General features: G+C 29.0%; 3 protein-coding genes across 15 annotated transcripts in view; all 3 read left to right on the forward strand.

Annotated features, from left to right (window-relative positions):
- The window catches only part of LOC149894188 (mitogen-activated protein kinase kinase kinase 2-like), a 119,097-nt gene that overhangs the window by 5,376 nt on the left and 89,149 nt on the right, over window positions 1-24,572 (forward strand). The window lies entirely within an intron of this gene.
- On the forward strand, window positions 4,036-5,078 carry LOC149894189 (ATP-dependent DNA helicase PIF1-like). Its single transcript, XM_090096528.1, has one exon. The coding sequence runs from the start codon at window positions 4,200-4,202 to the stop codon at window positions 5,034-5,036; it is 837 nt and encodes a 278-aa protein (XP_089952654.1). The 5' UTR covers window positions 4,036-4,199; the 3' UTR covers window positions 5,037-5,078.
- On the forward strand, window positions 7,175-10,980 carry LOC145181121 (uncharacterized). 12 transcript variants are annotated; one of them, XM_090096537.1, is made up of 11 exons: window positions 7,415-7,854; window positions 7,938-7,955; window positions 8,172-8,195; window positions 8,524-8,547; window positions 8,777-8,800; window positions 8,890-8,913; window positions 9,443-9,472; window positions 9,546-9,566; window positions 9,768-9,791; window positions 9,874-10,643; window positions 10,738-10,980. In XM_090096537.1, the coding sequence occupies exons 1-10, from the start codon at window positions 7,833-7,835 to the stop codon at window positions 10,071-10,073; spliced, it is 411 nt and encodes a 136-aa protein (XP_089952663.1). In that variant the 5' UTR covers window positions 7,415-7,832; the 3' UTR covers window positions 10,074-10,643; window positions 10,738-10,980. The 12 variants fall into 12 exon arrangements, with proteins under 12 accessions (XP_089952699.1, XP_089952704.1, XP_089952712.1 ...); XM_090096578.1 differs by lacking the exon at window positions 10,738-10,980 and having other exon boundaries at window positions 7,414-7,854; window positions 9,546-9,620; window positions 9,874-9,922; XM_090096542.1 differs by lacking the exon at window positions 8,890-8,913.

Genomic DNA, 24,572 nt, shown 5'->3' on the forward strand with positions numbered 1-24,572 from the left:
ATGGATAGGTAGTTTTATTAAAAATCAATAATCTAAAAGTCAATACAAATTATTTTGCCATATATACAATTTGATTTATCTCAATTTGATTTTTTGTCTTTAGCGCTGTTTACTACATGATTTTGCTATAAATATTCTGGAATCATGATGTTCCAGCATGAATTATTTTGTAAAAGCTAACATAAAATGGTAATATTTTACAACTCCTCTGGTAAATCATTACAGCTTTTCTCTATAAGGTTCATTGATTTTCATTTTTTGTATGTAATGTTTTTCTTATTTATTTACTTATTCATTACATTTTTTTATTTTAGATTTATCAGATGATGCATTTATGTGGTATAGAAGAACAAAATATTGTAGAGTTTTGTGAATTTTTAAAAAATGTTTGCTAATAATTTTTTTTTGAAGAAATAATGTTTAAGTTTGCAAAAAAGGGTTTAAAATGTTTTTTTTTGTTTTTTTTCAATTTTTCTTTGTTAGCAGTATGTTTATTATTAGAATTGCATGTTTTTAATAATTTTTTTTGCTTATTTGCTAGGCTAATTTTTTTCAAACATCTCCCAGCTGATATATATATTTTTTTATAGTCATAAGATTATTGTATAATTTAATTTAAATGACAGTCTGTTATATTTAAAAATTATTTGTGTGTGCTATTTAGAGTAGAAAGGAAATTATATAGGAAAAATCGCGATCTTCAGGATTCGTTTCTTTTCTGATTCGTATAACTTTCAATTGAAAGTGAAGTTTAAATGGATGATATTAGGCTAGAAGCAGATATTAGTTTAGAAAATGGAAATGTTAATAGGCAAGTTAATTGTCGCAGAAATGAAAGAGATAGGCTTAGGCGAGATGAAATTAATAATTGACAAAATGCTAGAAATGCTGCTAGATACGAAAGAATGTATTGTATAGCAAGAAGCAATACTATTCCAGATTATAATTATTTAGGAGAAATGAATTATATTTGTCAGCATTGTGGTGCTAAGAAATTTCCTGATGAAACACATTTTTTATGTTGCCATAATGGAAAGGTAGTTTTGTCGCAACCTTCATCATTTCCACAAGATTTAGAAGATTTATTTAAAGGAAACTATGCAGATAGAAATGCCAATCTGAATTTTTTAAAATATATTAGAAATTATAATGCCTGTCTTTCTTTTGCTTCATTTGAAGCTAATGTAGTTCAACCCATGAACCATGGGCCGCCATGTTTTAGAATATGTGGTCAAGTTTTTCATCGTATAGGTAATCTAAGACCAAATCAAGATGTTCTGCCGACATATTGTCAACTATACATCTATGATCCACTTGCAGCAGTAAATTTTAGAATGCAACAACGTGGTAATGATCTTTGCTTAAATGATTTAATGTTGCGATTGCAAACTATTATTAGTGAAGAGAACCCATTTGCTCTTGCATTTAAAAACATGGCTGAAGTGGAAGATGAAGAAGTTCGTCGAGCAGCTCTAGAAGGGCGCTCAGTGTCAGTTGTAAAAATGTCTTTACTTGAAGGGCAAGATAGACGTCGCTATAATCTCCCTTCACATAACGAAGTTGCAGCTGTATTTGTTGGTGAAGATGGTGCACCACCTGCTTCCAGGGAAGTTGTTAATTACCCAAGAGGTCATCCTCTTAAAACTATATCAAGTTTGTCTGCCAACTTAGATCCTATGGTTTATCCTCTATTTTTTCCGAGGGGTGATGCTGGTTGGCATAATCAATTGGTTCACAACCCTGAGCGTGCTACATTGGTTAGAAATCATGTTACATTATCTCAGTATTACAATTATAAACTTTCAGTTAGACAATTTTTTTCTTCACTCTTTTATGGCAAAAAACTGTTTCAGCAATATGCTGTTGATGCGTATGTTAAAATTGAAGGCCAGCGCCTTGCTTTCATCAGAAATAACCAAAACAAACTGAGAAGCGAGCAGTATGATGTCTTACACGACCATGTAAACAACCTCAGAAATGATCATAATGTTAGACCAGGGCGTGTTGTAGTTTTGCCATTAACTTATGTAGGAAGTCCTAGAGCTTTAAAAGAAAACATTGAAGATGCTATGGCTATAATTAAAAAGTATGGTAAACCAGATCTTTTTATTACTTTCACTTGCAACCCAAAATGGCGCGAGATAACTGAAAATTTATATCCAGGTCAGACAGGAAATAATAGACCTGACTTGGTTATTCGAGTATTTAAACTCAAATTAAATAACCTTCTTAATGACATTTTTAAGCATGGTGTATTAGGGAAAGTTGTAACGCATGTTCAGGTTATTGAGTTTCAAAAGCGTGGTTTGCCACATGTTCATATTTTATTTCACTTTGCAAATGATGATAAGCTTGAAACAGCACATGATATCAATAATTTAATATTTGCTGAAATTCCAGATCCGATTGTTAATCGAGACCTTTATGACGTTGTTAAAACTTGCATAATTCACGGTCCATGTGGCATACTAAATCCAAATTCTCCCTGCATGAAAGATGGGGTGTGCAGCAAAAACTATCCTAAAGAATTTAATGCTAACACAGTAGCAGTTCATAATGGTTATCCGCGATATAGACGTCGTGATAATGGTTTGGTTATAAATATTAAAGGTAACAATGTAGATAACCGCTGGGTGGTACCTTACAATCCATGGTTATCAAAGAAATATCAAGCTCACATTAATGTTGAAGCTTGCATGTCTGTTAAGGCTGTTAAATATTTGTACAAATACATATACAAAGGTCACGACTGTGCCAATATTTTAATAACTGAACAAATTAATCATGATGAAGTAAACACTTTTTTAGATTGTCGTTATGTTAGTGCACCTGAAGCATTGTGGCGAGTTTTTGAGTATCCAATAAGTCATATGTCACACACTATTATACGCCTTAAAGTTCATCTACCTGAAAATCAGTTAGTGTATTTTAGAGAAGGAGCAGAACAAATGGCTTTAGATTGTGCAGCTCAACGTGATACGCACCTAACAGCATGGTTTAAGTTAAATACTGAAAATGAAAGAGCACATTGCTATTCGTATGTAGACATTCCTTATCACTTTGTATTTGATGATAAACATTGTAAATGGAAGATTAGACAAAGGGGTGGTGATAAGGTGATAGTAAGAATGTATAAAGTTAATCCAACTGGAGAATTGTTTTTTCTTAGACTGTTACTTTTGCAAATAAAAGGAGCAACATCTTGGGAGGATGTGCGTACTGTTAATGGTATTGTCCTTGAAACGTTTCGTGAAGCATGTGTTTTGAAAGGTTTGTTGCAAGATGACACTGAATGGCAGAATACTCTTTCTGAGGCGGTTTTAACACATATGCCAAAGCAAATTAGACAGTTGTTTTCAATTATTTTGACCTTTTGTGAACCTGACAATCCTTTACATCTCTGGAATACATACAAAGCTTTTATGATGGAAGATTTCATTCACCGCTCAGTCCCACTTCTAATAGCTGAACAAGCTACTCTTCATCAAATTGAGAAGATTATTAATCAAAGTGGTAAAACGCTGGCTGATTACAATCTGCCTGTTATTGATGAGTTTATAGGCTTAAATCTAGAAAATTTTAATGAAAATGTTCAACAATCTATTGACGAAGCCAATCGAATGAGACTGTTGCTTAATGTCAATCAATTAAATGTATGTAATGCAATTCTTGCTGCACTGAATGAGCAACTAAGTGTAGAAAATCAACATTCTAGATTGTTTTTCATGGATGGACCAGCTGGTAGTGGAAAAACCTTTACTTATAATTATTTGATTGCTAAAACCATAAGTAGGGGCTTTAAATCTGCCACAGCTGCATGGACTGGCATAGCAGCAACTCTTCTTTCAAATGGATCTACATTGCATGGCTTATTCAAACTTCCTGTTCCAATATTAGATAATAGCACATGTAATGTAACTCCTAACTCTATGCACGGGGATTTTTTAAGATAAGTTAGTTTGTTTTTGCTTGATGAAACATCCATGATACCTAAACATGCGTTAAATGCAATTGATAGGTTGTTAAAAGATATTTGCAACAACAACTATCCGTTCGGAGGAAAAATCATTCTTTTTGGTGGTGACTTTAGGCTAATTCTGCCTGTTGTGAAAAGAGGACAACCAGCTGAAATAGTGGAATCATGTATAAAATGTTCTTTGCATTGGCAATGGGTGCAGAAGTTTGCATTAACTGAAAATATGAGAGTACAAGATGGGGAAGGTGAATTTTCCCAATGGCTATTAAAACTTGGGAATGGAACAATACCTGTCAAAGAAGAGGATCCTTTTAAAGGATGCATTGAAATACCAAATCAGTGCATTATTAGAGAAAATGAATCGATTGTTGAAAAGATTTTTGGAGATGCTGATCAAAATGATTATTCTAAACGTGTGATTTTAACACCAACCAATTTTGATTCATTATCAATCAATGAAGAAGTGCTTGAATGTCTGCCGGGTGAGGTCAAAATTTATTTAAGTGCTGATCAAATTGATACTGATGACCCTAATGAAAGAAATAACTTTCCTGTTGAGTTTTTGAACAGCTTAACTCCTTCAGGTATGCCACCTCATTGTTTAAAATTGAAAAATGGTTGTGTAATTATGCTACTTAGAAATTTAGATCTCAAAGCTGGGTTATGCAATGGTACTCGAATGAAGGTTTGTGCCCTTCAAAATAATTATATTGATGCAGAGGTTTTGACAGGTGTTTCTGGTGGTAAACGGGTTTTTGTTCCTCGAATTCAATTGGCTCCATCAGGTTCTAATTTACCTTTTGTTCTGAAACGTCGTCAGTTTCCTGTCAGATTGGCTTATTCAATGACAATTAACAAAAGTCAAGGTCAAACATTTGATAGAGTTGGGGTATATCTCAAAAAACCGTGTTTCTCTCATGGTCAACTATATGTTGCATGTTCAAGAACTAGAGCATTTAATAGTTTGTTTTTCAAAATTGATAAACATCTCATTCAAGGTATGGTAGGTGAAAAGTGTTACACAAATAATGTTATATTTTCTAATGTTCTTAATTTATAGTCTTTAGATTTTCATTTCGAAAATTTACTGTTTGTAGGTTGTGAGCATATTTTGTATGCATAACTTTATTTATTATTTTAATATTTTTTTTCATAGTTTTTGATAAATATATCCTGTCATTTAATATTGTTATAAAATGTGTTTATATGTGTTATATACCACCATATTTGTTTATAGTCGTATATATGTTTAAATTATGTTGTTTCCATGTTTTCAAAGTGGTGTGACTTGGCATTATGTTAAGCAAGATTGATAATCTTGCCAGCCAAGCGGTGTACTTATAGCAGAGGTGTGACTTGGCAGCATTTAGTGCCAGGCGGTGTTACTGCTTTAGAGCTAGGTGTTGTCTAGCCTTTTTTAATTATTCTGGAAACACATAATAATGTCTGTTAATGTTTAGCGTAATGTGTATGAGAGAGTATGCAACCTTGATCTTTAAATCTAGGGTGTTTTAATGTCCTAAATTTGAAGTAATTGAATAACTAATATTGAACGTAAAAACAAATATACTTTTATGTAGTTATATGTTGAGTAAAAAGATAAATATATAGTTAACTTTAAATTGGTTTTCTAATTTTGCCTTTCATATTTTATTTTGGTTAGTTATTTTCGCTGGATTTTAGGATCAAGGGTGTAAATATTCTATTGTTATGTGTTATTGTTGTGCTGTTTTGTGTTGATAGACTACTTGGCTTACCTTCACGTTGGTGTCTATTGTTAAAATTGAATAATAGGTAGTTTCATTATTGGAACTTACTGCTTTTGTTCATTTACTAAAAGCCAAGGCATCATTATGCCAAAAATGCAATTTATATCTTAATTTGATTTTTTTTTTTTTTAGAATTGTTAATCCTTTTGTACTTCGAAACAGATTTTATAGTTACATTTTCATGTTTAAAATGAACTGTTATTTCAAAACAGGTTACTATAAATAGGTAAATTGATTTTCAGTTTTTATGTGGTGTGTTTTTTTTTTTTTTTTGTGTAATTATGGTATCATAATTCCTTTTTTTTTTTTTTCTTTAAGATTTACGATTGACGCTGATTTCTTTTTATTGTAAGCTTTTGTCAGTTAAAGTGATATAAATATATGCAATTAGTTCAATTATTTTAAAATTTTCTCTATTTTATGTCTAATAATTTGTTGTACCTAATTTAGGGGATCCTTTTAAACGGGGGGTCGCAACTAAAAACCTTTAAAAACATGAATATGGTAGTTTTGCGCGTTTGTCAAATATCGAGTTACTTAAATTTTATAAGGTGTTTAACTAATTAATTAGCTTAGTTTGCATTTGCAACACTTTTGAGGAAAGAAAAAATTCTTATATATGTTAAATTCTTATATATACTAAATTTTTATATATATTAAAAAGAAAAACTCTTTTACATGGAAATCATTGTTTCACATTTTATTATTTTGGTAAAAGGTCTTCATCAAAAACTTCATTTCTCTTAATAAAAGTAACTATTCTCCTGGCCACCATTAAAGCAAAAACGGGGAAGGGAGGTCCTTTATTAGTGTCAAAATATTTAAGAGAATTAAATTTCGAGTAACAAAAGGAATTTTTAGTAAATGCTAGCAAATTACCGTTTACCAAAAACTATTGAAACAAAGAGGCCACAATATAAGAATGGTCTGTTGAACAGACTTAACAAGACCCGGGTGCGGTCAGCTTGGTTAACAGACATGAAAGTATGTCAGGTTAAAAACTACTCTTACTGTACCATCACATTTAGCTTCCAAAAATGTTTCAAATTGGCTTTAAAGGCTACGTTACGTAACCTTTAAAGCCAATTTGAAACATTTTTGGAAGCTAAATGTGATAGTACAGTAAAAATACTATTTTAAGATTTTTTGGCTCATAAAAGGGATTTAAGACTTAATCGATTGTGGTTTCCTATTAAACCGCAATAAACAACGATTAGAAAGCAATATGGCCCAGACGGAATATGCGACATAAATATCAAATTTGTATTTTACTCATTCACAAAAAATGGAGTTAAGACAAATTGGCTCTCATGTCCAGATATGTTTACTGCACATGTTAGTAAATAAACTAATTATTTGCGTAATGAGTTAGACGCATTGTTGAGTTATTTTAGGCATTGATTAAAATTTCTAAACACAATGTAATTAATTGAATATGCTAATCGTAATGTAATTTGTAATAATGTAATGCTAAAGTTAAATGCGCTTTTACTTTTTAGTTACTCTTGGTTGTTTTGTTACGCTTAGTGAAGGACAGGTTTTGTTTGTGCGCTGTTAGTTTTTCTTCTGTTCTGGAATTTTGAGATTGCAATTTCCAGTTATTTAAAAAAGCACGTTTCTATTATATCTGTTCTATTACATCTTATCATATCTTTCAAGTAGGTTATATTCTGTGTTGTAATTAGCTTAAAAATTGCATTATTGTATCGCGCATCAGAAGGAGCGTTGTGCGTGCGTCTTATATTTATTGTAAAGAAATTCATTGTACACAATGAATTTTCATTGTACACAATGAATTTTCATTGTACACAATGAATTTTCATTGTACACAATGAATTTTCATTGTACACAATGAATATTTATTGTACACAATGAATTTGGAAAACATATATAAAATGTAAAAGCTGAGAAGAAAGGAGAGAATTTTATAAATTGTTATTGTTATGACAACACGGTCATCTCGATTTTACATACTCTTTTATCACTTAAATCGTTTACATTTTTTTTTTTTTATCTTAATATGTCTATTTTTATATTAAATTTGTTTCTTATCATATTTCTTTTTATTTTTATATCGAATTGATAGAATGTCCCAAATCGTCGATGAAGGTTTGTATTTATTTTGATGTGTGTCATGTTACTGATTCGTATCATGTTAGGTAGTTAGTTCTTAAAGATATGTTTATTTTTAGTCGCTGAATTACTAAGTAGTAAGTTTTGTTCCCTTTTGTTATAATGAAATGTTACAAATTGCAGTTCGTTTATGTTTGTTGATTTAAATTAACTTTACAATAATAAATTGGTTTAGACGAAAATCTATGTAAATTAATTCAATCCAGAAAGATTAAATAATTATTTTAATATTGAAGTAATTAAAGAGGTTTAAGAAAGAATCGAATTCAATATTTGTTTGCTTTTCTGTTTAGATGACAACAGTATAATTGAAGAAAGTAAGTTTTAAAAAGGAAAAAAAAAAACTTTTTAATGTGTTTTTTTTTTTGAAGTAGGTTTAAAATTTCAGGTTTTTAAAATCTTATATTCTTAAATATTTTATAATTAAAAAATATTTATGTTAAATTTTTAAAATCTTATAATCTTAAATATTTTTTAATTAAAAAATATCTATGTTAAATTACACCAGATTGTAGAAAATAGTTATAGTTTAATGATAAGGTTGTAGACAGTTAGAGCCGATTGAATAGATCAAAGATATATTTAATCTACTTAACCTACTACCATAGTGAAAATTCACTATCAATTGTTTGTTTTTCTGTTTAGTTGGCAACAATGTAGAGAGAGATAGTAAGTTTTAAAGGATTTATTTTTTTAAAAAGTAACTAAAATGTTTTTTAAAAAAACGTTGTTGACTTTAAAGTAAAATAGTAGGTTTTTATAATTTTTACAATAAGCCCAAGAACTTAGGTCCTACTTAAAATTGTCAGTAATAAAGAGAAGAAATTTAAAATTCTCAATAAGAAAGCTTTTTATTATATTATATCAAGTAAGTTTAATTAAGATTTATTTTCTTTAGTTGATAAAGAAAGAGCTAATAATGGTATTAATTACATTAGTTAAATGAGTTTATTTTTAAAAAGTTAAGTAGATATTTTACCGTCTATACATTTAAGTGCTTTTATTATTTAGATACCGAAGTCAAGGAAGAATTAAGTCAGTGTTTTTTGCTATTAGATATTTGTTAACAGGAATTTGTTTATTTGTACTGTAACTGGAATTTTAAAACTTCAAGTACTTAAGCTTTATTTTTTCTTTTAGGAGAGTTGGAAAAAAAACTAAGTATAAATTATATGATTATGATTAGTATAGTTAAGTAAATGAAGTATTTATATCTGTACCTCAAAAGTCCAAGGTCAGTTGTCACACTGTAGAAATTGTCCAGGAGAGAAAAAATAGTAAAATAATTAGTCTTTATTGGTTTAATCTTGATGGTCTAAATTTGTTATTTTTTCGTGTTTTATTTAATTTTTCTTGAGGCACATTAAATATATTTTTGAAAAAAATTAAAAATAAAAAATTAAAAAAAGTGAAAAACCATTTCTGAACAATCAACCTTTGTCTTCTGAGGTACAGATACTAAGATTTAAAGTTTATTTTAGTTTATACTTTTGGTTTAGTTTATAGTCAATTTTGGTTTAGTTTTTGTTTGTTTTAGCTTCAGTTGTCTTTTTTCTTACTTTAGACAACTTTATGGAGGAAATGAAAGGATTAGGTAAAAAAAATTATAATATATTAATGTAAATATTATTTTATCAATTATTTTGAGGTATATTTTTTATCTTTAGCGTCTGGTAGAAGTACAACTGGTAGGACTGTGTTTTAAATTTTAAGTATTTTTTCTGGAGAAATATGTGTTATAGGTGAAAGAATTATTTAATTTATTAATATTATTAACATAAATTCAAATATGACATCTTTAAACTTCGCATTTTACTCATTTTTATTAAGATTAAATTTTTTACCAGTTTAACTCTTTTTTATTTTTTTTATTTTTTAAACATTTTTAGCATCCTCTTCATCCTGTGAAAATGGTGAGGATATGCTTTATATTTTGATTATATAAAATTGCAAATATTTTTAATTTTTATTATATCCTTCTATTTGTAATTTTAGATCCGTTAACTTTTGAGCAATATAAAAGATATCGCTCCCAACACCCAGGGCCTCTCTCGGAGAGGTCCTTTAATAAGTGGCGTACCAATGGCGGTATAGATGAGCCATCCTTTAAATGGAGGGCCCATCCATACCGGGGTGTTGGGAGACACCGAAGAAAAAACAGCAACCAAAAGGTTGTAAATGTCTTCTATCAGTGAAGATATTTATAACCTTTTAGTTGCCGCTTTTTTCACTTTTTTTTTATTATTGTAATTTTTTATTAATTTTCTTTAATAAAATATTTTATTTATATGGTTTGTTTTTGTCTTTTTTAATTAAAATTTTATTTTTACCAATTAAACTTATTAATTAAACTTAGTTAACTTGAACCATTACTCAATCAGCATAACATGATATCATAAAATCACATTCTTTATAATGTAACATTCTTCATAATATAACAATATTTTGTTAAAAATAATTCATTGGTAGTTTAATTTATTGAACTCTCTGCTTTTAAAATTTTCTATTAGCCAAGACAATATGTTTTGCTATATAAATGCAATTTATTTATATCTCAATTTGATTTTATCTTTTTTTATCTATTTATTGTTAGGCTATTTGAAGCATTAGTTATTTTGTCTTTTAGTTAGTATTTTAAATCTATTGTAATGTCTTTTAAATTAAACTAAATACTACTAAAAGCCAACATGAAATAACGTCATAAAACAACACCGACAAGCTGCATGACAGTAGCTTAAGTACAACAACAGGTTACCGAAACTCAGGTATATTGTCTTTCAGTTTGTTTGGTTTTTTTCTTTCTTTCTCTCCCTCTCTCTTCATTCTATGTCTACTTATATTTTAAAATTTTTTATTTAGGCTTATCGTATGACGCATTAATGCAATATAAAAGATGAAAGTTTACATATTTTTAAATTTTTTATACACAGATGTGTATATACGAGATATACGATATATACGAGATGTTTGATTGTAAATTAACTTTTTTTTGTTTAAAACGTATTTGTACTCAATTGCTTAGTTATTTTTTATAAATTTATTAAGTAATGTGTATTTAACGTTTTAAAGTCGATTTCCTTTGTTAAAGAAGCATGTAACAAGTAGCTACTAAATAATTAATAAATCAAGTATAAATTACGTTCGTTTTACGTTAATGTGATTAAATTAACTACATGATATAAAAATATAACAATATTTCCGATTTATTTTTTCGTCAATTTAAAGCATGTTGATGCGTTATTATTTTGTGTTAGTAACTAAAAACGCATTATGTTGAATTAAGTAATGTAGAGGAAAATGGTTTTGCCCTACTCTGATATGACTCATCTCATGTAAATTACGAAAATAATGTTAAATAATTGGTAAATTATTTTACCTCCGCAAATTTTTTATTTTCTTTTTACAGATGGTTTAATCTTTACAATTTAAAGGGCGAAACCTTAACTAATACCCTAAAAGGGTATTAGTTAAGGTGTTGCAACTTAAAAATTGTGGAAAACAGCCACTATAAATTAAGTAACAGACCGACCATAACCCGTATTACGGGTTGCTTTTTGCTAGTTTAAATGATCAGCAAATCACTTTCGAGCAACTACATTTATTTGTTAAGTATTATTCGTTCTGAAAAAAAAGGAGAAAAATTCATATTCAAAGAAATAATTGAACTAGAAACAATAAAATGCCACTTTCTAAATCAAGTGCACTGACATCAAATAAGAAAGGAATTTGTAAATCTAAAATTGTAGTCTTGAACAAGTTGTTAATATGTAAAGTTTACAACCTCCTCATTTAAAATGATTTAATTTAATATGTATTTGCATACATTGGTCAAAACCGAGCAGTGAATGCCTCAGGGAAGAATTAGCACAAGTTCTATGGTTAGGATTAGTAAAAATACTATAGGACAAATGTCCGGACCAAATACAAGACTCTCATAGATCAAACTTATTTTTCTTTCTTAAAACGAATGATATAAATGAAAAAGTTTTATTGTGCCAGTGACACGCCTGCACCAGTTTTCCAAACAGCCAACAAGCCATGTCCACCTAAGTCCACCCACCTACAGTGCCATTAATTCCCAAAATTTAATTAAAACTACCCCCCATCCCCCGGAAAAAAAATTATTAACAAAAGAGCGCGTGCGGCACCCATCTTGCATCAAACCATGATCGTTTGATTGATCATGTTTACACAATGTTAGCTTATTATTTTTCCACTGAGCTACGCAGATTACATTTAGATATGTTTTATTAGATAAAAACCTACCCTCTTAATTCTAGCCTAGTGTCAATATTCGTTTTCATATTCACCATTCTCAGTGTATTTTTAGCATGATTCTCTTAATTCTAGCCTAGTGTCAATATTCGTTTTACTATTGACTTATCTCAGTGTGAATCTAGCCTGAATCTCTTAAATCTAGCCTGGTATCAATATTCGTTTTCATATTGACCATTCTAAGTGTATTTTTATCCTGATTCTCTTAGTTCTAGCCTAGTATCAATATTCGTTTTAATATTGACTTATCTCAGTGTATTTCTAGCCTGATTCTCTATGTTCTGGCCTAATGTAAATAATCGTTTTTATATTGACTCATCTTTCAGTGTTTCTACCCTGATTCTCTAGTTCTAGCTTTATGTCAATATTCTTTTTAATATCGACCTTTCTCAGTATATTTTTTGCCTAAATGTCTTAATTCTAGCCTAGTGTCAATATCGTTTTAATATTGACTTATCTCAGTGTATTTCTAGCCTGATTCTCTTAGTTCTAGCCTCTAAATAGTTTTTTGCCACACCACGAAACACACACATTTTCTTTTTGGGACACATAATACTATACAATGTCACGTAGAGTTATTTCCTAAATGAAAAAAGATTTTCCAATGAAAATTAGTTACTTGTTTTTTTTTAACCAAAAACATTTAATTGGTGTCATTTGTATGCAATAAATATCAATTTTGATCAGTCATGAGTTAACTTTACCAATAACTTAAAATAATTTATCATGATAATAATTATAAGCTTTATAACCATATGGTTATCATCGCGTGATATATCACCTATAACCAATCAACTATGTTATGATATTGATGATATTGTATTATGATAGTTTATGACTATGTGAGTGGTTGGTATGTGAATTTATGATTATATAACCAACATGCATATACTTTTTATCTTATCATAACCAACATGCATATAATTTTTATCATGATAAACTTATTTTTAAATTTAATTTAAAAATTAATTTATAATAAGTAATAAAAAGTAACTATAAAATATTACTATATAACTATTATAATCATATATCGCTTTCAAATCTATTATAGACACATAAATATATATGTAAATACAAATATAAATAAATATATATAAATATATATATATACTATGATTGTTATTATATATTACTATATAAATATTCATAAAGGGGGAGGGGGGGGCTAACTTTTAAAAGGATCTTTTATAAAGATCGTTGTTAGCCCCCCTTTGCCTACCTTTATTCTTCGGAAAAAAATAAACTTAAGTACCTTTGCTGCAACAAATAGTAAGGTGTCTGCTACATAATATTTTTCAATGAAATTTGGCATGCACCTAGAAAATAAGTTTCTGCACAGAGGCAAATAGCTATAAAAAAGTTATCAACATTCCTTTAATCTAAATTTTACATCTGATCAACAACAAATTTTTTCAGAAAAGTAAATTTAATGATAGCGGTAGTAACTACTAAAAAGAGCAACACCAAAAATAATGCCTACCTTTTCAACTTTTTCTAAAATATATACTTTGGTTCAAAACTCTACAAAATAACACATTCTTACAGCACATAAGTACCTACTTTGCTACAAAAAATTAGATGTCTACTACATAATATTTTTTAATGAAATTTGGCATGCACTTAAAAAATAAGTTTTTGCGCTGGGGCCAATAGATTCAAAAAAGTTATCAACATTTCTCAAATATGAATTATACATCTGATCAACAACGAGGTTTTTAAGAACCATAAATTCAACAATAGCGATGGTAACTACAAAAAAGAACATACAAAAATAAAGTTGAACTATTCTATTTTTCAAAAAATATATATGTTGATATAAAATTCTACAAAATAATACAAAAAAATACATTCTTAAAACACATACGCCATGCACGCTTCACTAAAGAGGTTAAAGTTTTTGATTACAAGATCGGTGCCGTGGTTCGAAGGATACGCGCAGACCTAAATATTGTAACTATGTTACTAGTAACATAGTTACAATATGTTGTTTTGTTTAATTTAGCTATATATAATTTGCATACGAGCTATTTATGCATTAGACAGTTGTTTACCAAAAATCAGAATGAATAATGTATATAATTTATATTCTTCTATAAAAGTTCTTTGCTCAATGATAAAACATAAAAGTTTTAAGAGTGTTGCTTTTGACAGCTATTAGCATAACTAACATGCAACATTTATAATAGCTATTCAGTTTTGTGACAAGTTGTTGCCGATGGGTAAACAGATGGAAAAACAAGAGCAGGTATTATACAATATACAATATGCATACATACTTCATTTTTTTGAATTTATTTATAACATCAATTTAGGCCTCTCTGAGTATTCACTTTTTGGATGTTTATACAATATAATTTATATAACTTATATATCAATATAAGCATTATTCTCGATAAAATAATATAAAATTTAACTTTATTCTCCATAAAATCTTTGTTCTCAATGTAAATAAGCCAAAAAGATAAAGTTCAAACCAATATCAAAAGAAAGAAAACGAAAGGTGTTGTTGATATCCCCAATATACAATGTAACGTAAGCATCTTTTTTATATTGCTGTTACCACTTTCATCATCATCATCATCATCATCATCATCATCATCATCATCATCATCATCATCATCATCATCATCATCATCATCATCATCATCATCATCATCATCATCATTATCATCATCATCATTATCATCATCATTATCATCATCATCATCATCATTATCATCATCATCATCATCATCATCATCATCATCATCATCATCATCATCATCATCATCAACGTTATCAGCATCATTGTAATTTTTTGCCCTTTTTTTTATATATTTCACAATTAAATTGCAGCATTTTTTTTTTTAAAGTCTTGATTCTAGATGAGTTTTTTTTGGCATGAGCCATTATGTTCAACAGGCTTTTAAAATACTTTTCTCCTGATTTCTTTTCCTAGTGAATTTATGGTGCATCGAGTTGCAATATTTCTTAAACTCGAATTCTGGTATGCGCAGGGAAGTTTGTATATGGCTTCAATGTTGTTTTGAGCTCTGTAATTACCCACAAGTTGTCTACAACGTCATTTAAAGCTTTTCACATATATTTATTGTTATTCTTCTTACCTACAAAGTGTTAAAATGCACAATCAGAAAATAAAACATTTTAAATACTCAGAATTGTTTGTAAATCATTGAGAAAACCACCTTATTGTTGAAAATGTAACCTGAGATAAAATGGAATGATATTAATTTTTAAATATGCTCTTGTTCTTCTGCATCCTTTTAATGAGTATTATAGGTAGATTTTTCTTATCAGTAATCGCATTTAATATACAGTTGTGGACAAAAAAATAGTCGCTAGTAAAACAATGGTTTGTGATAATAATTTTATGTAAATTTAAATATAAATTTAAAAATTTAGACATAACAGTAATACAAAGACTGAATAATGAAATAGGAGTAAAAAATGTTGGTAACACTGTTCAAATTACTTTAGGGAAGTCCCGAATTTTGTATACGAGCATATCTAAATTTTTAGGTTAAAATAGCATATCTGTTGTTACCTATCAATTTATTTATATTAGCTTTTTGTTTATTTGGTTTTAGTAGTTCTAATTAAAGGTAAGATTAATTTTAGTGTTAATTTAATGAAATATATAAAATAATCCAATAAATTTATTTTATAAATAGATATTATGGGTCGTGCAAAGCATTGTAGTGCAGAAAAGAGACAACTAATAATTAAATTAAAACAAGAAGGGAAAACATACAAATTTATTCAAGAGACATTAAGTTGTTCTCCTATGATGATTAGAAATGCTCTAAAATGGAAAAATGTAGGCGAAACAAGGGGCCGAAAACAAAAAACGACTGAACATAAAGACAGATTGATAAAACATGCTGCTGTTGCCGATCCTTTTGTAACTTCTCGCCATATTAAAGAAGATTTAAATTTAAGTGTTTCTTCGAGAACAGTACGTAGGCGGTTAGTACAAAGTAAGTTTGTCGCCAGAAGCCCAAGAAAAGTTCCCCTTTTGAAAAAAAGGCATGTGGTAGCAAGATTACATTTTGCAAAAACGCATGCAGATTGGCCTGTTTCAAAATGGGGTAATATTTTGTGGTCTGATGAAAGCAAAATTGTTTTATTTGGGTCAAGTGGACACAGGATGTATGTAAGGAGGCCACCTTACTCTGCATAAAAACCGCAATACACCATAAAAACTGTAAAACATGGCGGAGCAAAAATAAATATTTGGGGTTGTTTTTCTTATTATGACGTAGGGCCAATCTATAACATTGATGGCATTATGGACCAAGACATATACCTTCAATTATTACAAAACACCATGTTGCCCTATGCAGAAGAAGATATGCCCCTAAGATGGGTTTATATGCAGGACAACGATCCAAAGCATACCAGTCGCAGGGTAAAAAGTTGGTTCATCGAGAATAGGGTTGCAGTTATGGATTAGCCTGCACAGTCACCAGATCTCAATCTGATCGAAAACCTTTGGACGGATGTAAAAGAGGCAGTTTATAGTCAAAAACCAAAATATCAGCAGGAGTTATGGCATGTTGTCCAGAATGCATGGAACAACATTCCTTTAGAACGTTGTCAAAATTTGATTAACTCAATGCCGAATAGATGCAAAGCTGTGATAAAATACCGGGGGCATGCGATTAAATATTGATTTTTTTCTATTGTTTAATTAAATTTATATCATTTTTTTGTTTATAAAATAAATTAGTTGCAATATAACATTAAATAAATAAATACTACTATTATCATGTCCAACCTGTTTTTTATTCTTATATAATTATTATAAATAAAAGCAAAAACTTTAAATTTTCTACTAATTAGTTTATCATCTCACACCTATTTAATTAATAATCCAGTATTACAATTTTATTTTTAGTAACTGTTTAAAGATAATAATATTAATTCGTTAATTTTAATCACACTTCAATTATTTTGTTCATAACTGTACATATACATATATATATATATATATATTAGAGTGGTCCTTATTAGGGATGGCACTTTTACTTATTTTGATGTAAAAAAAAATTATTTTAAAAAAAAAATTACTTTACATAACTTAGATTAAATTATGAAATATATTTACATTTTAAAGTAATTCATTTTTAAAAAAATAACCTTATATTACATATAAAATTACTTACATAAAGTTAATTTTAAAAAAGCGTAACTTATTAAAAACTTATTAAAAATGCGTTATTTTTTTATCGCAAGTAAAAGTAGTTTACATAAAAGAGTTATTTACTTTTTGTAAATTACTTTTAAAAGTAAGCCGCGTGAAAGTAATTTACTTTAAAAAGTAATTTAGATTTATACTTATACAAATAGTTTGTATCGAAATGTAATTTACTTTTTACATGTAAAAGTAAATTATTTTTGAAAGTGAACTTACGTAAATATAAGATTTAAAAAAAGTCATATTTACTTTAAAAAGTAAGTGAATACTGCATCGTAATATGAAATTACTTTTATGCGTAAAAGTAACAAAAATTAATATAGGCAACTTACATAAAAACTATTTGAAAAAAAAAACTAGTTACCATTACAAGTAAATGTAAATTTTTATCATTGAAATACTATACTTTACTTAGTAAGTAAGTAAAAAGTAAGTTATTTTATTTACTTTTATCATGTAACAAAGTCATTTTATGTTGTTTTAACATACTGATTGGTAAGAAAAACGGCGTATTAAGGAGAATTGCCTGCTTCTGGGTACTTCTGGGAACTTCTGGGTTATAATGTTAGGAACTATTCTGCATGTATGCGGACCGTTTTTGTGGAGGGGTTTAGTAAATTGGGGGCAAGTTTAATAAACATGGTGGGTTGCTTCCTATCCATGCCAATCCTTAACTACGTCACTTTTCCGACGGAGCGCACTTTTTCGAAAATTTCCTTTATATTGCGCTTTTTGATCAAACATTATTTTTTATGGTGATATAACGCATCAGCGTTAATAATCCCTTCCGGCGGCAAAGTAAGATTATGCCGAAACACGAGCTCTTTTTGGAGGTGCAAAGAATTGCCGTCCGCCTCCCAAAATAATTTTGCAGAATGTTTTTGTCTCTACCTACAGTAGCTTCCGCCTTCCGATTGGCGGCCGCTGCTGGAATTTTTTTTTGGAAGCCGATGCCCACCAAAAGGTGAAAAACCATTGGCGGTTGCCGTCAGAAGTTATTTTGTATGCAAAAAGATGAAAAGGTTGCCTTCCGTGGTTTCCACTACTTAACTGGCGTCGGCCGCCAAAGGGAAGGTGGTTGGTGGTGGTGAGCGCAAATTTTCGCTTTCTGTCACCAGAAAAAATGGAAGAAAGTTCAACGTTTGTTTTTACATTATTAAGCAATTTAAAGATTAATTTGTGCAAAATACATTTTTCCAAAAAGTATATTTTTATGCGGAGAGTGAAAATCTCATAATGACAGTAAGCAATTCTGTCGCAAAAAATAAATTCTATTTAGGAAATAAATTATTCCGTTTTTGTGAAAACTTCAGTTATTGGAAAAAATTCAATTAAAGCCGTTAATCAACTCTAACGTCCCGAATCAACTTTTAAATGTAAAAATAAATTACTTTTCCCTGTGACTCAATTTTACATGTAAATGTAAATTACTTTTTTATATGATTTACTTAAATAAAACTTACATTTGAAAGTAAATTCACCTTTCTTTACAAAATAAAAATTGTTTTAGAAAAGTAAATTACTTTTAAAAGTAAATTTAAGTTATTTTTGAACGTTTACAATTATATACGCAATTTACTTTTTCATAAAGGTTTACTTACTTGAGTAAGTAAAAAAAAAGTAAGTAAAAGTGCCATCCCTAGTCCTTATTTTCGAAAGTTCATATTTTTTCAAAATTATTTGTAATTTTGTTCAGTTACACCAAAACATTAAAAATACCAAATTTCAGCTCAATTCGATAATATTAACACGTGCCGCATTGGCCTTAAAGTTTCATGCATCTGACTGTCTAACATGCTATGACGAGTCGGCGCAACTAACCAACAAGTGCATTCTGAATTCGCTACAAGCGCAACTACAAGTCTCTTCAAGTCAATTTTGTTTTTACATATTATTTGTTCAATGCTACATTCGTTTTAGTTTCGTACATGTAGTGCATAAGAAAAGACGTGCTATTTAAGTAATTGATAAAAGTGCTAAAATGTCCACTTTTCGGAAAAATATTTATCTAGTTGGAGTGATGAAAAATCAAATCTGCGGTAGTAAATTACCATGTAAACGTTTGGAGTGTACTTTTTTATAACATGAGAGTGGTAAATTTAAATCTTAATAACAGCAGTCCTTTAGTTATTGATGAAGTGGTCGTTTTTTAGAAAAAAGCAAGAATCCCAGTTCAAAACCGTTCAAACTGTATTTCGAAATTAAAATCTTTGTACGATAATGTCAGAAATTTAGAAAAATCTAAAAATAGAGATACTGAACGGCAGAGAGAAAAAGAAATTGATTTTAAAGAAGATTTAGACAACCTTTTCGATATTGCCACCTTAAATACGTTAAATGAGATTAAAATCGCCGAAGATAGAGAATTGTTAATTAAGCAAAGGGAGAAAGGTAGAGTAGGTTGTATGTTGGGAGTAGATATCAAATTATTACGTAAGGAAAAGCGGAAAGAAGAACGCACAGCTGCAGAGTTGAAAAGAAAAGAAGATTTGTTGGAAAATTCTAGTTGTTCAATTGCATATTTTGAAATATGCAATCGAACAACTAGAAGATAAAGAAAACGAAGATTCACAGAAAAAAGTGATAAATCAAGACAACAGTGAAGATGACACATATTTAATATCGGAATCTGAACAGGGTCCATCTTCAAACAAGAGAGGACGAAAGACGTTAATGACACCTCGCCTGGCCGCTGCCTTGGACAAATGTAAAGTGAGTGACAGGGATGCAATGCATATTATTTCTGCCGTCCTAGAAGCTCTTAATATAGATATCACCGAGTTTGTTCTCAATAGATCGTCTATCGAAAGAAAAAGAGAGATTTTGCGGAAAATAAAATATTCATCAATAAAATCGGTAGGAAATGATGCAAATTTTATTGAAGTGCATTGGGATTCCAATTTATTGCCTAATATCACAAAAAATGAGAAAATTGATCGGCTTGCTGTGATCGCGGTTAGTTTAGATTTTGAACAATTATTAGGAGTACCTGGAATTGCATCATCAGGAGGATCAGAAGTTTGCTCTGCTGTGTTCCATATCACTGATGAATGGAATTTAACCGAAAAAATTCAAGCCTTTTGTTTTGATACTACAGCATCAAACACTGGACGTATAAAAGGAGCTGCAGTTCTGCTTCAACAAAGGTTAGGGCGAGATATTTGTGGCTTCCATGCCGACACCATATATTTGAGGTCGTTTTGGCTGGTGTATTCACGAGGACAAAAGCAATTGTAGCATCCGGCCCTGATATTGCTCAATTCAAAGCACTGAAAGAAAACTGGAAGAATATTGATAAAATGAAATTTTTAGATTATACCAGCGATGAAGCCGTTTATAATGCACTGAAAGATGTAGCGCCCGAAATTATTTATTTTGTGAAACAGAAACTTGCAGAAGAGCAACCACGTGATGACTACAAAGAGTTTTTGCAATTGACGCTCATTTTTTTGGGAGATAAAACAAATGTGAGTTTTAGGGCCCCCGGTGCATATCATTAAGCGAGATGGATGTCTAAAGCAATTTATTGTTTAAAACTTTTATTTCGCAAACAAATGAAAATTCAAAACTGAATGTAGAAATTTGCGTTTTCGTTGTATACTGTTATGTAGAGGCCTGGTTTTCAGCAACGAATACTACAGGAGCTCCCCTAAATGATATATATTTTTTGAGAAAATTGGTTAAATTTAAAAATATTAATGAAAACATTGCAACCATTGCAATAACAAAATTTTTAAACCATTTATGGTATCTAAGTGAAGAGTGTGCTGCCATGGCAATATTTGACGATAGAATTGAGAGAGTTGAAAAAATTAGAATGGCTTAAAAAATTATGGAATGTGCAAGTAAAAACATAGAGACTGTGAATGAAAAAGAAGAAGAAAATGAAGAGACAGAAGTCATTGAGAAAAAACTATCGTTGCAAATCCGAGATGTCCAAAATTTTGTTCAAAAAGATCTACCAACTGAATTATTGTCCGCCAATTCACTTCAGTTATTTAAACAATTCGGTATTTGTGTTGAATTTCTTCAGGACGATCCGCTGAATTGGGAAAACAGAGAGAATTATCGCACAGTAAAAAATATCATTTCAAACTTAAAATGTACAAATGATATTGCAGAAAGAGGAGTGAAGTTGATTGAGGATTACAATCAAAAAATGACGAAAAATGAGCAAAATATGTATCTGAAGTGGATGTATCATTTCAATAAATAAAAAATATAGTATTAGGATAAACTATATCTTTATTTTACGTTTTCATTTTAATTAGTATGTTTTTATACTAAAATTTTAAAAAAAATGTGTATATTTGTAAAAATATACACATTTTTACACATAAAAATACACATAAAAATGCGTAATATTATGTTTACAGTCGAGGGTACATTGTCGTTCTTATAGGTAACTGCCTTACATTGAATCTCACAACTTCAGCGTCGATGCGGCACGTGTTAATATTATCGGATTGAGCTGAAATTTGGTATATTTTCCTGTCTTATATAAATGTACATTCTGGCAAATAATTTCAAAACAATTCGAAAAAAAAATTTTTTCCTTAAAAATAAGGACCACCCTAATATATATATATATATATATATATATATATATATATATATATATATATATATATATATAGATAGATAGATAGATAGATAGATAGATAGATAGATAGATAGATAGATAGATAGATAGATAGATAGATATATAGATAGATAGAGATATATATAGATAGATAGATAGAGAGATAGAGAGATATATAAAATGTAATTACTGATAAAAAAAAAGTCTACCTACATTGGACACTGTTTAACCTATGCCTAACTCGATGCAATTTACAAAAAAGCTTAAATTGATTATTTAGTTGCTAATGAGAAGTGGTTATTAAAAAACCAGCTGAGGAATTACAAATGTTAAAAAAAAAAATTGACGCCCATTTAACAAAATTTTTTATACTGTGAATCTGTTTTATGCAAATTTTGATGCTAAGTTAACTTACAGCAAACCTTTAGTTTTGTGTATAGCACAACATCTTTTTGTAGACAGAACTTCATGAGGAAAGACTTTCTATTTCATAAAATTATTCTTTAGTTACCATAGTAGCTTGGTTACATATTTCCTTACAAATCATAATATTTCATTTAAAAAACCTTCCTTACATTCCTATTATAAATTACAACAGGTCCATCAAGGGGACGGGGAGGGGGACTGTCAGGGATTTCACTCTTTTTTTTAAGCTTTCATTCATTAGAAATTAATTACATTGTTCCTTTTCAAATACATAAGTTTGTGTAATATTTTTTAAATTGAAAAGAAAATTTTTATAAACTTTTTGTTAGCCACACAAAATGTATATAAAAATAAAAAGAAAACCAACAACTAAAAAAAACATTCAAAACTTGTTAGGAACTGAAAACTACTCTCTTCTACCTTTGTATCAGTCTCTGAGCATCAGAGCTTTTTTATCTCATTTTTTGATAAATAAACAGATTTATTCTGATGTAATTGAAAAATATACAGGGTGCCCCAAATATTTTGGACTACAATTTGTTTTTCACTTTTTCTTTCTCTAATTTTGGGTAGACTTTTTTCACCATTTAAATGGAAAATACTATTATTATTGATTTTAGAATTTTGCCTATAATTTTTTTTGGAAACTTTTTTGAAGTTATTTATTCAGGAAGTTTCAACAAGTTTTCGACCTTGTGAACTTTTTTTGAGCTTTTTATTTCAATCTATGTTGGCATTATAAACTAATATTTGATAGAAGGAGTGTTTCTTCACAAACCCCCAACTGTTGCCAATTTAAAAGAGCTAATTTATTGGACCCTATTTTTCAGGAATATTTAATGATAAACAAATTTAGATTGCAAGCAGTTAAAGAGAGTGCCATAGAAAGAATTAACCATTGTGAAGAGGAAAATTGAGGTCATTTAATGGATGTTATCATTCATGTTTAAGTTTAAATATCTTTCAAGGTGCATACGTTAAAATGATAAAAATAAAATTATAGAAGAATTAAATGTAAAAAATTGGTTTTATTTTTAAATGGTAAAATGACTTTTGGCCAAAATTGCATACAACATGTAAATTGTTTTTTATGAAAAGTTCATGACCCGTCACCTTGCAAAGGAATACTTGATTTCCTTGCAAATAAAACTGGGTGCATTTTGCTGCTATTCCGGAGCCATTAGCTTTAAACAACTCCTTACATGTGTAAATCCAGTTTTTTAAAAGGCAAAGTAAAACCATTGCGATTCTGCCAAATGATTTTGGTTTATAAGTTTAGTCTTTATTGTTAATTTATGCTGGTGTTAGTTTTACTTTTATTTTATAATATTGTTTTGGATAACTTCTTAGGTTTAAATTTGAATATAATTATTAGTTGACTCTATTTTTAAAATAATGATAAAAGACAATAAATGTTTTAAAACTGATCATTATATTCTAATTAAGAAATTCAGAATAAGATGGAAACAAATTCTTATATTTTAAAATCATAGTGAATAACTAAAAACCCTTGAAATATGTTCATTGTTTACTTCAAAGTTGTTTGAATTTTTTCATCTTTACAATTAGTTCTGCACTAACCCTATTAAAGTATATCATATTCAGAAAAAAGACTTTCAGTTTAAAAGGACTTTTTAATCTGCAATAATCTTAATCTGAGAGTAATGCAGTACAATCTCAATATATATTCTAGTGTCCAGACTTTGTCGAATAAAATTCCGGTTTACTAGAAATTTCAAGAATTTTTTTGATAAAAAACTGAAAAACTCGGAAACGATTAATTATTAGAGTAAAATGAGGTTAATTGAAATAGTTAAGAATTTTAACTAATTTTTTTTTTAAGGGAAAAAGGTTTTTTTTTTTTTTTTTCTTTAAAGTTGTAAGGAAATTTGAGCTGTATTTACATATAAACATATTAAGTAAAAAATGTTTTTAGTTTTTTTAAAAACTTTATTTAATTGAAAAAAAAAGTTATTTCATTTTACCCTCACATTCGGGGAGAATGAAATACGCAAATCTATGTGTAATTAAAACAACACTTAACTAAAAAAAACAAAAAGCAACCAATAATAACAATTTTAAAAAATAACCAATAATAACATTTAAAAACAACCAAATAAAAAAAACTTTATTTTTGTGATGATGTTAAGTCGTAAAGAGGTACTAGAGGTTGAGCTGAATTGTCACTTGTGCGGCACTTTTTGGTGCAATTAA

The sequence above is a fragment of the Hydra viridissima genome, unplaced genomic scaffold, assembly GCF_058129835.1.
Source record: "Hydra viridissima isolate aposymbiotic clone 2 unplaced genomic scaffold, HvirCarnegie_v1 scaffold_1, whole genome shotgun sequence".
NCBI lineage: Eukaryota > Metazoa > Cnidaria > Hydrozoa > Anthoathecata > Hydridae > Hydra > Hydra viridissima.

Excerpts from the sequence above, each read along its gene's own strand:
- LOC149894189 (XM_090096528.1), top strand. The coding sequence starts at position 4,200 with ATGAGAGTACAAGATGGGGAAGGTGAATTTTCCCAATGGCTATTAAAA.
- LOC145181121 (XM_090096537.1), top strand. The coding sequence starts at position 7,833 with ATGTCCCAAATCGTCGATGAAG. Across the intron at positions 8,801-8,889 it reads TAAAGAAAGAGCTAATAATG|ATACCGAAGTCAAGGAAGAA; the intron begins GTATTAATTACA and ends TTTATTATTTAG. Across the intron at positions 8,914-9,442 it reads CGAAGTCAAGGAAGAATTAA|ACAACTTTATGGAGGAAATG; the intron begins GTCAGTGTTTTT and ends TTCTTACTTTAG.